Source organism: Olea europaea, unplaced genomic scaffold, assembly GCF_002742605.1.
Source record: "Olea europaea var. sylvestris unplaced genomic scaffold, O_europaea_v1 scaffold1485, whole genome shotgun sequence".
Lineage (NCBI taxonomy): Eukaryota > Viridiplantae > Streptophyta > Magnoliopsida > Lamiales > Oleaceae > Olea > Olea europaea.
The window spans coordinates 59,058-70,751 of record NW_019232414.1 but is presented as its reverse complement, the minus strand read 5'-3'; the positions used below and the strand labels follow the sequence as shown (position 1 = coordinate 70,751).

At 38.8% G+C, this 11,694-nt stretch overlaps 1 protein-coding gene across 1 annotated transcript; it reads left to right on the top strand.

Moving 5' to 3' along the window:
- The first annotated feature begins 7,967 nt into the window (after positions 1-7,967).
- On the top strand, positions 7,968-9,045 carry LOC111376307. Its single transcript, XM_022999255.1, has 2 exons — positions 7,968-8,190; positions 8,504-9,045. The coding sequence occupies exons 1-2, from the start codon at positions 7,968-7,970 to the stop codon at positions 9,043-9,045; spliced, it is 765 nt and encodes a 254-aa protein (XP_022855023.1).
- Positions 9,046-11,694: the final 2,649 nt, after the last annotated feature.

Genomic DNA, 11,694 nt, shown 5'->3' with positions numbered 1-11,694 from the left:
ATACAACCATTAACATAGAGGGATATGCCGTACCGGAGTACCATTTGATATACAAACATTAACATGAATCAAAACTTACAACTTAACACGATTAAACACATTGCACCTCTACCTACCTTGATTGATGCTTTTGAAATTTTGAAAACTTGGATTGAAAATTTCGATGAAATTTAGACGTTGAAAGAAACGCACTCCTTGGATGTTTGAAAACACGTTGAGAATTGATGCTTGAAAACACTTCTTAAACTTCTAGGAAAAATAATTTTCCTCCCTCTTTTTCTCTCTTGAAAACTCTTTCTTTAGTATGCAAAAGCTCTTGCTTTTGGCATGAGAAAAAATGAGTGAAATAAGGTCTCTATTTATAGGTAAATATTCCATAACTTAAAACAAATGAAGGGTCAAATTTTATTTAAGAGAGAAAACATTGGTGTCATTTAAGTTTGAGGTTAAATGCTTCAATTTAGTGGGATTTTTATTGCCAAAAACGTGGGTAGCCCTTTGAGAAAATAATTGATGAAAATAAATATTTAAATTCTAGAGAAAAACAAGAATTTTCATTTCAGGCAGCTTCGGTCGACCGGTTGTAGTCCGGTTGACACTGCACAGTTTTCAGTGTTTCTATCATAACTTCTTCTCCCGATATCCGATTGAGGTAATTCAAAGTGCGTTGGAAAACTAACTCAAAGAGCTACAGCTTTTATTTAGATATCATTTTCCAAATAGAATGTTTCCTATGTCGAAAATAGGTCTCAAATAAGACAAAAAATCTGAAATATACTTTAGTCATCCAATATTCATGTCTTAGTGCCACTAAGGTGTCTAGAATTATTTGGGGTTCTAAAGCATGAGCAATTCCATATATTTACAACAGGTAAAGGTAGTTCTACCTTTTGTATTCTCAATTCAAAAATTCTTGTTTTATAACATTTTTTCTAATATAATTACAATTCTAGATATAGTTTACTCAATATTTTTGTTTTATGTTATGCGGAAATCAGTACGACAAGTAAATACTGCCTACAAACTGGAAAAATAGAATCAACAATACATAAAAGGTATTTCCACTTAAAATTACTACATTCCATTAAGAAATTGTATTACTCACTAACATACGATGGGAGATTCATTCAATTCCGCTATATGTATCCATTTTTTTTTTCCAAAGATGCACTAATAATTACACCCATTTATATTTTCATATAACTTCAGCTTCTAGCTTCTCAACAAAATTACCATTTATGCAAAAAACTTTTGTATATTAAATTTTTTTATTTAAATTAGCATCTAGATGCATTGAGAGTAATCACATTCTCATATGAAAAGGCAACAAATAGGTTCCATTTCCAAAAAAAAAAGAGAGAGAGAGAGAGAGAGAATTTTACAGCAATTTTTTCCATCCTTGGCTTATACACAAATGTTTTACAGTTGACACATGTCCATAGTACTTTAATCCTTATCCTTTCAACAGTCAATTCTACATTGAAAAGTCTAAATATGTATTAAAATATTTCTCTCCTCTAAATTTTCTATAAATATTGCACTTGGTACTTCAATTTCAGATTATGCAAATAGAATACACGATTAGAATTCTCTCTTACATCTGCCAACACTTTGCATATTCTAATATCAGTTCATTCCTGGTAATTCTTTACATCTCCAATCTAAAATTCTTACTTCATCTTCTTACATTAACAACTTTCTTACATTTTTTTTTAAATATAGTTAGAATGTTATATTCATAACTACAACTATTTCTACTTTAACTTATTTGTTCAAGCAACAGATAGATATCAAAGATGACTACTCTCTATAAGCTTATCCCACAAATTTCTACATCAGAAAGTAACGGGTCTGCAAAAGTCATTATCGCAGGAAAACAGCCACTAAAAACTGCTCGTAGTTCTATGACCCGATATCAAGACCTCGTTCTAATAGATTTGAAGGTAACTATGTATTAATAATTATAGCAATTTTCAAGCTTTCACTATAATTTTATTTTATGTTCATGTCCTCATCTTCTAACATTAAATAGGGTAACAAAGTGACAGCTACAATTTATAATGCAAATATTACAACACTTAACAATCAGCTCATACTCGGAAAGACATACATAATCTCGAATGCTACTGTGAAAGATAACAAAAGTGAGTTTAAAAGTTCACATGAAGAAAAGATTTGGACTATAACAGGGAAAACAAAGATCGAAGAGCTCAATGAGAATAACTTGAACTTCCTCTTTTCAAAATATGAGGCCATTCCATTTCACGAACTTGAGAAGCACATGGATAAGAGCGTCAATATAAGTAACATTTCTAACTTTACAACTAGTACTTCTATGCATTATTTTATGGTCATTTTGTTTGTATTGAAATTTACTACATACAAAATGCATAACAAAGAAGATTTTCCTGTCCTTCCAGATGCTATAAGAGTAGCTATAGATATTCGACAAAAACGAATTATCTAAACTCACTTAGGTACAAAAGCCTGTCTTCGGGACATTATATTAATAGATAAACATTTTGAGACAGTGATGCTAACCCTATGGGACATGTTTGTTGAACGGGAATGTGTTGCCATTGTTGAAAACCTAGCAACTAGACCTGTCATATGGGCTACAAATCTTAAAATTTCTTCATTCAATAGTAAGTTCAATATAAACATACCATTTTATTTACAATGACATTACAACAAAAAATGTAGACACATATTAGTAATGATTCTTTTTTTTGCAGGCATTACACTCTCGACTAAAGTCAACAACAGTATCTTCATTAATGCTAACTTATTGGCTGTTGCACACTATAAAGAATGGTTTAGAAACATACCTAAATAATATCTTAACTTCTTTTAGATATGTTCTACATGTAATTGTATAATTCTTTCATGCAGGGTGATAGCAAACAAAGAAAAACTTGACAAACTTACAGAAAACAAACCATTTGTTACTCTCAGCCCGACAAAACTGTCACCTCCAGCTGAAAATAAATTCACACCAATTACTGGAAGTCTATCTAGCAGTATTTTCTCAACTACTTCATTCAATATTATATAGCCTAAATATATTTTTACTACATTTCATAATAAACATTATGAAAACACCCAACAATTTTAACCCTTAGTATTTTAATACTTTACTAACACATATCACAGAACAAATTCTATTGGATCTAGGCCCATTGGAGAGTTATTGCAACACACCAAAAATTTTGGTACATGTCCTGAGGTAATTGCAAAAAAGCATCCAATGTAGACTTCAGACAAATTGACAAATGTCGATTTTGCAAGTATGAACATGCAAAAGTAGTACCAAGGTAAATCGAACATTTAAACATAATTTTAAATATTTACTAACATCAATACTTTGTTCAAACAATACATAATACCTAATTGAAAACAATTTATCCACAGAGCAAATGCTTTTCTGCACCTCGAGGATAGATCTGGAGAGTTAGACGCAAGCATTATAGGCGAAGCAGCAGAGGCATTATTGGAAACTAATGCCAATGAAATAGTAGACCATTTTCAAAAGGTAAACACCAAATACTAACATCATCTAACATTAATTTTTTCGAAGCACCAAAATACAATAGTAAAATGTATTTTATCTATCACAGAATTTAGATGGAGAGCTGAACAATGTTATGAAAACTAGCAGTGAAAGAGAGTCGCCATTCTATATAAAAGTGACACAAAAAAATACAAAATCCACCCGAACACCGCTATGAAATCATCTTCATCTTCAACTCTCTACCCATCATCACTGATGTGAATTCCTCACCTGCAATCATTGAAATAAATCCTTCAACTGCAATTAGTGATTTTAAGAATTCAATTAAGATGAACAAGAGTTTAGACAAGAAAAACACAAAAGGGAAAAACAAAGTATGCAACACCGACACTGAAGTTCTCAAATACACCGAAAAAACGATTGCAATCTCTGCAAAAAGGCCTTTCCTCCAAGCACTAGATGAAACTACTGAAACAGAATCGAAGCCAAAAAAGAAGAGTAACACAGCCTCTAAATTTGATCACTAGACTAATGTCCTTGACTTGGAAGAAAAAACCAGTCATAAAATAATTACAATAGTTTTGTGACAATAGGCAATTACATATAATATCCCTAAGGCAACTTTATCTGCCTATGTGTAGGATCTTAAGCCTTAGTCTTTTGTTAAAGTCTACTTGTGCAGTTGGTACTAATAATATTTAAACGTCTTTTATTATCATTAAGAAATAGTCTTCAGTGCTTCATTATTTCGTGTGGATTTTATTCAACTTTTCTCTTTAATTTAAGATTGGATAAATTATCATTGTCCCAGTATATAATGGATTTAATTTTTCTCCTAAACAATGTTTTCCCCATTACTCCAGTTTGACATTCACTGATTCAGTAATACCATTTTTTCTCTTTATGATGGTTGTATTTCTTTCACTTACAAGGTACTTGTTTCTTTATGAAAAAAAGTTACACTTGCTTTACATTTGTGTCATAGCTTTATTCTAGCATGTGCATGTAAATAATATTTGCGATCTTGTCTTATTATTCTCCTTTACTAAGTAAAAGCAAATAATGTCATTTATATGAGTTTTAGGTAACTCAATCTTTTTACAATGTTCCATGGAATTTCAATAGGAAATCATTTTCTTACATTTATTTGCGTTATTGGATATACTATCTCCAAAATACAACAAGTATTATGTTTCTTTTGAGAATGAAGTCTATGAATGCTCTTAATATTCCTATGTATATTGTCTTATACTCTTTTTCCCAGATTTTCTCTTGTATTTCAGCGTAACTTTTTGAATAAAATGTTACTCAAGATATATGGTGATTTACCAGATTTTCTATTGCATTTCAACATAACTTTTTGAATAAAATGTTACTCAAGATATGTGGTGATTTAGCTGAATTCATAAGTGTATAAAGTTAATGGATACATCAATAATAGTTTTGGAAAACATTATCAAAACTACTTTAGATTGATTAATTCTCTATTAATGTCCCTTGAGCATAAGCAATTAATTTTAGAATGCATATTGGATTTTCATTAACATTCAACACGTTAACATTACTTTAAAAATAATACAATGCATGGGCTAAAAACTAGTATGATATACAAGTATAAATAATATAATAAGTGTATAGCTAAAAACCATCCTCCTAATCTCCAACTCAGATCTAAAATATAAGGGAAAACATTCACAAAGGAGCTAAAATAAATAAATAAATAACAACAACAACAACAATAATAATAATAATAATTGTTACGCCCCGCACCAAACCACTTCAGAACACCTGTCTCTCTCCTCTACAAAGTGCTACATGTCACTACAAAGTGTTTTCGAAGTGGTGTCGACTTCGGTCAAACTCCAACTTGACGCTCCACAAGGCACACACTTCACAAACTAAATCTACTGAAGTGACCGAAGCGTCCCTATAACCGAAGCGCTTGGCTATCCGAGGTGCTCCCTTAATAGATACCTCCGCCGCCAGTTTCAGAAGCATATCTATGTCAGAATCCTCTATGGATGTGACATCTCCATGGGTCTAAGTGATGTGACATCAACTTTATGTCAACTTAACTTAGAAGAATTAATAACCCGCCCACTCTGGACAAGGCTGATTGACGACTACGATGCTCCTTGTCTATAAATACTCAAGGTTTGGAAAAAGGCAAAGGTAATGAAAGCTTATACTAAACTTAGCTCTCCACATTCAAGCATTATATATTCTCCTCCCCGCTCTCTTGCACAATTTCGGCACCGTTCTGATCATCGACCACTGACTTGATCGTCGGAGTGTATGCGGTCGCCATCATCCCCGTTGGTTTCGGTCGTGTGCTCTTGACCATGTGTTGTTGTGCACAGGGAGGAACACGTGGAATGGCTCTCGATTGGCCACGTGGAGGTAAAATTCACGAGGTCAACAGATTGGCACTGTCTGTGAGAAAAATTTGAACCAAAGGATTCCCCATTTACCATCGGAAAAAAGCCATTGGAAAACTATTGACTTACCTTGAAAAATGGACGTTCTTGAAAAAATGACCAAGTCAACTTACAGGTTTATAACACCCTTGACAAAGGAGTGGGAAAATGAGCTTTACCAATGAGGACGCAAATCTTGAAGGGCATATAGATGCCTTTGAAGAAGACGTGCTCCGCACCAATGTCAAGCATTGGAAACCCCATCACCAACGTCTCTGAGGCAAAAGGACAGCAGCACTCACTGAAGGGATGACTCAAATAGCTGCAAGCATGAGAAACATTGCAACCCAAAATCTGGCGATGCGTGAATTCTTCATGCAAGCCCAAGGTCAGCATGGCTTTCCAATGCCACAAAAGCTATACCCAGCTCAAGGGCAAAACCCAACATCACATGCTCAGGGTCATTCAAGGTACCACAGGAAACACCCCATTGAGAGAAAAGTGGTAGTGGATGTCACTTCTTATACTCAAGTGCTCACACAGTAGAATCACAACTGGGAGAAAACTTTCCACTAGAATACGAACATCAGAGGTCGGTTCGTGTCTTTAATCGGATAGGGTGAAATCCTAGCAATAGGGTCAGCTCCATACAAAGGTCGGCTCAGCATGTGCAGGAGCAAGAGCAAGAATAAGAAGAAGAACAAGAGGCGTCCCCTCCGCCTAGAAATAGGCGGGAGAGGAGAAACCTAGTGGATTGGGATAGTCGGGAAGGAGCACCTCCACCTCCCCAAAATGCATCAGAGAGGAAGGCTCTAAAGGGTCATGTCCCTCTTACGAAATTGATAACGATGATAACAACTCCCTTTCTCCAGAGAAATCTGAAGCTTCCCAATGCCCGAGAACTTCATGCCCCCTAAAATCCCTAAGTATGAAGGAAAGGGAGACCCACAGAAATACCTCACTAAGTACATGATGCAGATGAGCCTCAAAGGAGCCTCGTCGGTACTAAAATGCAGGGCCTTCCATCTGACACCAGAGCTGTTAAGGTGTGGTACAGTAGATTATGACCTTTAAGCATCAGAAGTTGGCTAGTTTTGAAGAAGACATTCCTAAACCAATACCTCTCACAAAGGGAAGGAGAGGCCCAATGCAACGTCTACAAGATATGAGGCAAGCTCCTGGCGAGACGTTGAAAAGCTATCTCGCCAGATTCACTGATGAAATCACATAGTGCGAACAAGTCACGGATAGAGAAGCACTCTCAGCCCTAAAAAGAGGCCTCAACATAAAGAAATTGTTCTGGAGAGACGTCCGAAGCAAGAATCCAGGCACTTATGATGAACTGGTTGAGATGATGAAGGTGGAAATTGTCAATGAGGAGATGATTGACCATCGAAATCGTGCAGCTCAAGGACTTTCTCTGCCTCAAAGGCATATGAATCAAGGACCAGCGGCACACCTCATCACCCTACAATGGACCCAGGCAAGTCACACAGTAGCCCCCACATCCGGACAGGCATTGGCTTCAACCACTCTGAATGTAGTGCCAGTGTTGGCATATGAAAATGCTCCTGTCAAAGTAGGACCATTCGAGGGAACAAACAGCCAACGCAAGAAGAATAAGTGGGCAAACGGGCCCCTGGAATGGACAAAGTTCTATACATTTCACCAACTTTATGGCTATGACATCAGCAAATGCAGAGACGCACCTCGGTCCTTAAATCAAAGTAACTCACGCTTCTACAGGAGGGACCATTGTCATGAACCCTCCCGTAGGTCAACCTCTCCCAACAAGGAGTCGAGGCGACAGTGGGATCAATCACCTCGAAGGAGAGAGACAAGAGATAGATCTCGAAGAGAGTCCAGGCAAAGGAATCAAGCCCCAACAACCGGAGGCGGTACTATTCGGGAAATTGATACAATCGTGGGGGGACCCTACATCGGGGGTAGTACCAAAAATGCCCAGAGAAACTATAAAAGGGATGCAAAAAGACCCACCAATGATCACGTATATCGTCCACCAGTCCCATATTAATAGAATGGATCCAATCACCTTCTCCCAAGAAGATTCGCAAGGTGTTCATCACCCACACTGCGATGCATTGGAAGTAAGGGCCATTGTGGCTTGGAACGAACTTAAGCGCATGCTGGTTGGGAATGGAAGCTTGGTGAATATACTATTTAGATCAACCTTTAACAAGATGCAAATTGAGCATGGCTTGGTTTCCATGACCGATCCAATATTCAAATTCACTGGGGATAGTATCATTCCACGAAGATGAATAACTTTGCATGTTGAGATGGGATCAACACCCCTATTGGCTCACCACTTTATGGAATTTTTAGTAGTGGATCACAAGTCAGCTTATCACGGGGTGCTCGGCAGACCTACACTGAAGAACCTTTGGGCTGTAACCTCCATTCACCACTTATGCAGGAGGTTCCCAACTGAGCATGGGATCACAACGTTCGAGACGATTAGATGGGCTCAAGATCATGTTACCTCAACTCCTCATGTTACCTCAATTCCTTAAACACAGATGTAGAGATGCTTGACGTCCCTGAATAAGGGCAGACACCCGAGCAGGGAGAGACATCGACATGATTGAGGCCCCTGAAGAAGGAAACCCTCTTGATGAATTAGACCCTCAGATCATCGAATTTGAGCCAAATGCAACTCCTATGGAAGAGCTCGAGACTTTCCCTACCAACTCTTCAGACCCCAATCAGCTCTTGCGAATAGGGAAAGCTTTGCCCTCTAAGACGAAAGAAGAGCTGATGAATTTTCTAAAAAGAAATTTGGACGTCTTCGCATGGAAGCATGAAGACATAGTGAGAATAGACCTAAGGGTCAGCTGCCACCACTTGAATATCAACCCCATTTGCATGCCGCATCGGCAGAAGAGACGAGCACTCAACCCAGAAAGATATAAGGCACTGAAGGAAGAGGTCGACAAGCTAAGTCGGAACGGCTTCATCAGAGAAGCCATTTATCCGAAGTGGATATCCAACCCAGTGCTCGTGAAGAAGTCCAGTGGAAAGTGGAGGGTCGTTGACTTCACCAACTTGAACAAAGCTTGCCCAAAGGACAGCTTCCCCTTCCCAAGGATAGACTAACTAGTGGACTTCATCATTGGACACGAACTCCTGAGCTTCATGGATGCTTATTCAGGGTATAACCAGATACCCATGTTTTGACCCGATGAAGAGGTCACATCTTTCATCACATACCGAGGATTGTATTGTTACAAAGTGATGTCCTTTGGATTAAAAAATGCTGACGCCATATACCAAAGGTTGGTCAACGTGATGTTCACCGAAATTATTAGCAAAACCATGGAAGTCTCCGTTGATGACATGCTAGTCAAAAGCCTCTACGTAGGGAATCACATAAGTCACTTTGACACTACTTTTCAAATTCTAAGGAAATATAAGATGAAGTTGAAACTGCTGAAGTACACCTTTGGGATAGCATCGGGTCAATATTTGGGATACATTGTGAACCAAAGAGGAATTGAGGCAAACCTCGAGAAGATAAAAGCCTAATTAGAGATAAAGTCACCTTAGAAGCCAAAAGAGGTGCAAAGCCTTAATGGAAGGATTGCTGCTCTCAGTCGCTTCATCTCCAAAGCCACTAATAAGAGCCTATCCTTCTTCAAGATTGTAAAGCAGGGGAGGAAGCTCCAATGGACTGAAGAATGTGAGGCAGCCTTCCAAGCGCTGAAGAAGCACTTGGGAGAGGCCCCTCTATTATCTAAACCTAAACCGCACGAGATACTTCTATTTTATTTAGCAGTTTCGAACCTGACAGTCAGTACGGTGCTTGCCACGGAAGAAGAGGCATGCCAGGTCCTAGTATACTACATCAACAAAGCCTAGCTGCCAGTAGAGACTCGCTACCCAAACATGGAAAAGCTTGCTCTTTCCCTTGTTACCACGTCAAGAAAGTTGAGGCCATACTTTCAGTCTCATTCAATCGAAGTACTCACCAACTTTCCACTGAAACAAGTGCTACAGAAGATAGACGCTCCGGGTGTATTGCTAAAATGGGCAATTGAGCTTAGTGAGTTTGACCTACTGTTTAAAACCTGAAGTGCCATCAAGGGCCAGGCCCTCCTGAATTTTATTGTCGAGTTCGCCAAAGCCCCCAACTTGGAAGTCATTTGTGGATGGATCGTCAGGAAAAAGCAGCTCCGAAGCCGGAGTCGTCCTGGAGAGCCTGAAGGGCCATAAGCTAAACTGCAAAATCAGGTTTCGCTTCAAAGCCTCGAACAATGCCACAGAGTATGAAGCCTTCTTGGTAGGCCTCGAGCTGGCTAAAGAAATGCAAGTTGAAAGATTACAAGCCAGTAGTAACTCACAACTTGTGGTGAGTCAGGTTAATGGAAAATTCGCTGCCAAAGACAGTGGCATGGCCACTTATCTGAGACTAGTCCTAAACCTAGTCTCCCACTTTGAGAGGTTCGAGCTGGTCCAAGTCCCCACCTCAAAAATACACACGCGGATGCCCTGTCTAAACTTGCCAGCAGCAAGGGTTCTGAGCTGCTAAGAATCGTTCCAATCGAGAGTCTGCCGAAGCCTTCCATCTCCGAAGGTGAAGGAGTAATGTGGATTGAAGGTACCACATCTTAGATACATCTGATTATAGCCTATCTCAAAGATCAATCGCTACCACCCTCAAAGAATGAAGTAAAGAAATTGAGAAGAAGAGCTGCTCACTTCATACTTCAAGATGGCATAAAAGAGGCTTCTGATCACCCCTACTCCGATGTGTTGGAGGAGAGGAGGCCATGTACATCTTGAGAGAAATTCATGAGGGAGTCTGTGATAACCACGCTAGTGCAACAGCCCTGGCACACAAGATACTTCGACAAGACTTCATTGGCCTCCTCCCAAAAGGAAAAAGAAGTGCAACCTTTGTCGTTATCGCCATTGATTACTTCACTAAGTGGGTCGAAACTGAACCTTTAGCAAAAATCACTGAGGCAAACACCACAAAGTTTGTCTCGAAGATCATTTGCAGGTTCGACATTTTCCACTCCTTAGTGTCTGACAACAGAAGGCAGTTCGATAACAAAAAGATGCGAGACTTGTGTGACGAACTCAGCATAAGGAATGACTTATCAATGCCTCACCATCCCTAAGCAAATGGGCAAGTTGAGACAGTCAGCAAAATGATCAAGCACACCCTCAAAAGGAAGCTTGATGCCTCCAAAGGAGCATGGGTCTATGAACTTCCCCATGTCCTCTGGGCCATACGAACAACAAGCCGAATCGCAACAAGGAAAACCCTTTTCTCCATAACTTATAGAGACGAGGCCAGGAGCCCAGTCGAGGTAGGAGTCCCTTCGTATCGTCATATAAACTTAAATGAGATCAACAACGACGAAGCGAGAGTGTGAAAACTCCATCTCTTGGAAGAAAGAAGAGATTCATCCCAAGTCAAACTGTCTGCGTATCAAAGAAAGATGATCCACTATTACAACTCAAGGGTCAGAAGCCAAACTCTACGCTTAGGCGATCTGGTACTAAGAAGGGTGTTTCCATCATCAAAACTAATAGGTTTCGGGGTTTTGAGCCGAACTGGAAAGGTCCGTACCGCATCATCAAAGAGTCCCGACCCGGGACTCAAGAAATCGAAGATATGGCAGGGAAACTATTGCCTCATCAATGGAACATTGAACACTTGAGAAAGTATTACCAATAAATAACTGTCCCGATCTGACCTGATTGTGATCCATCAACTGTTGTAACTTATTCCTATCT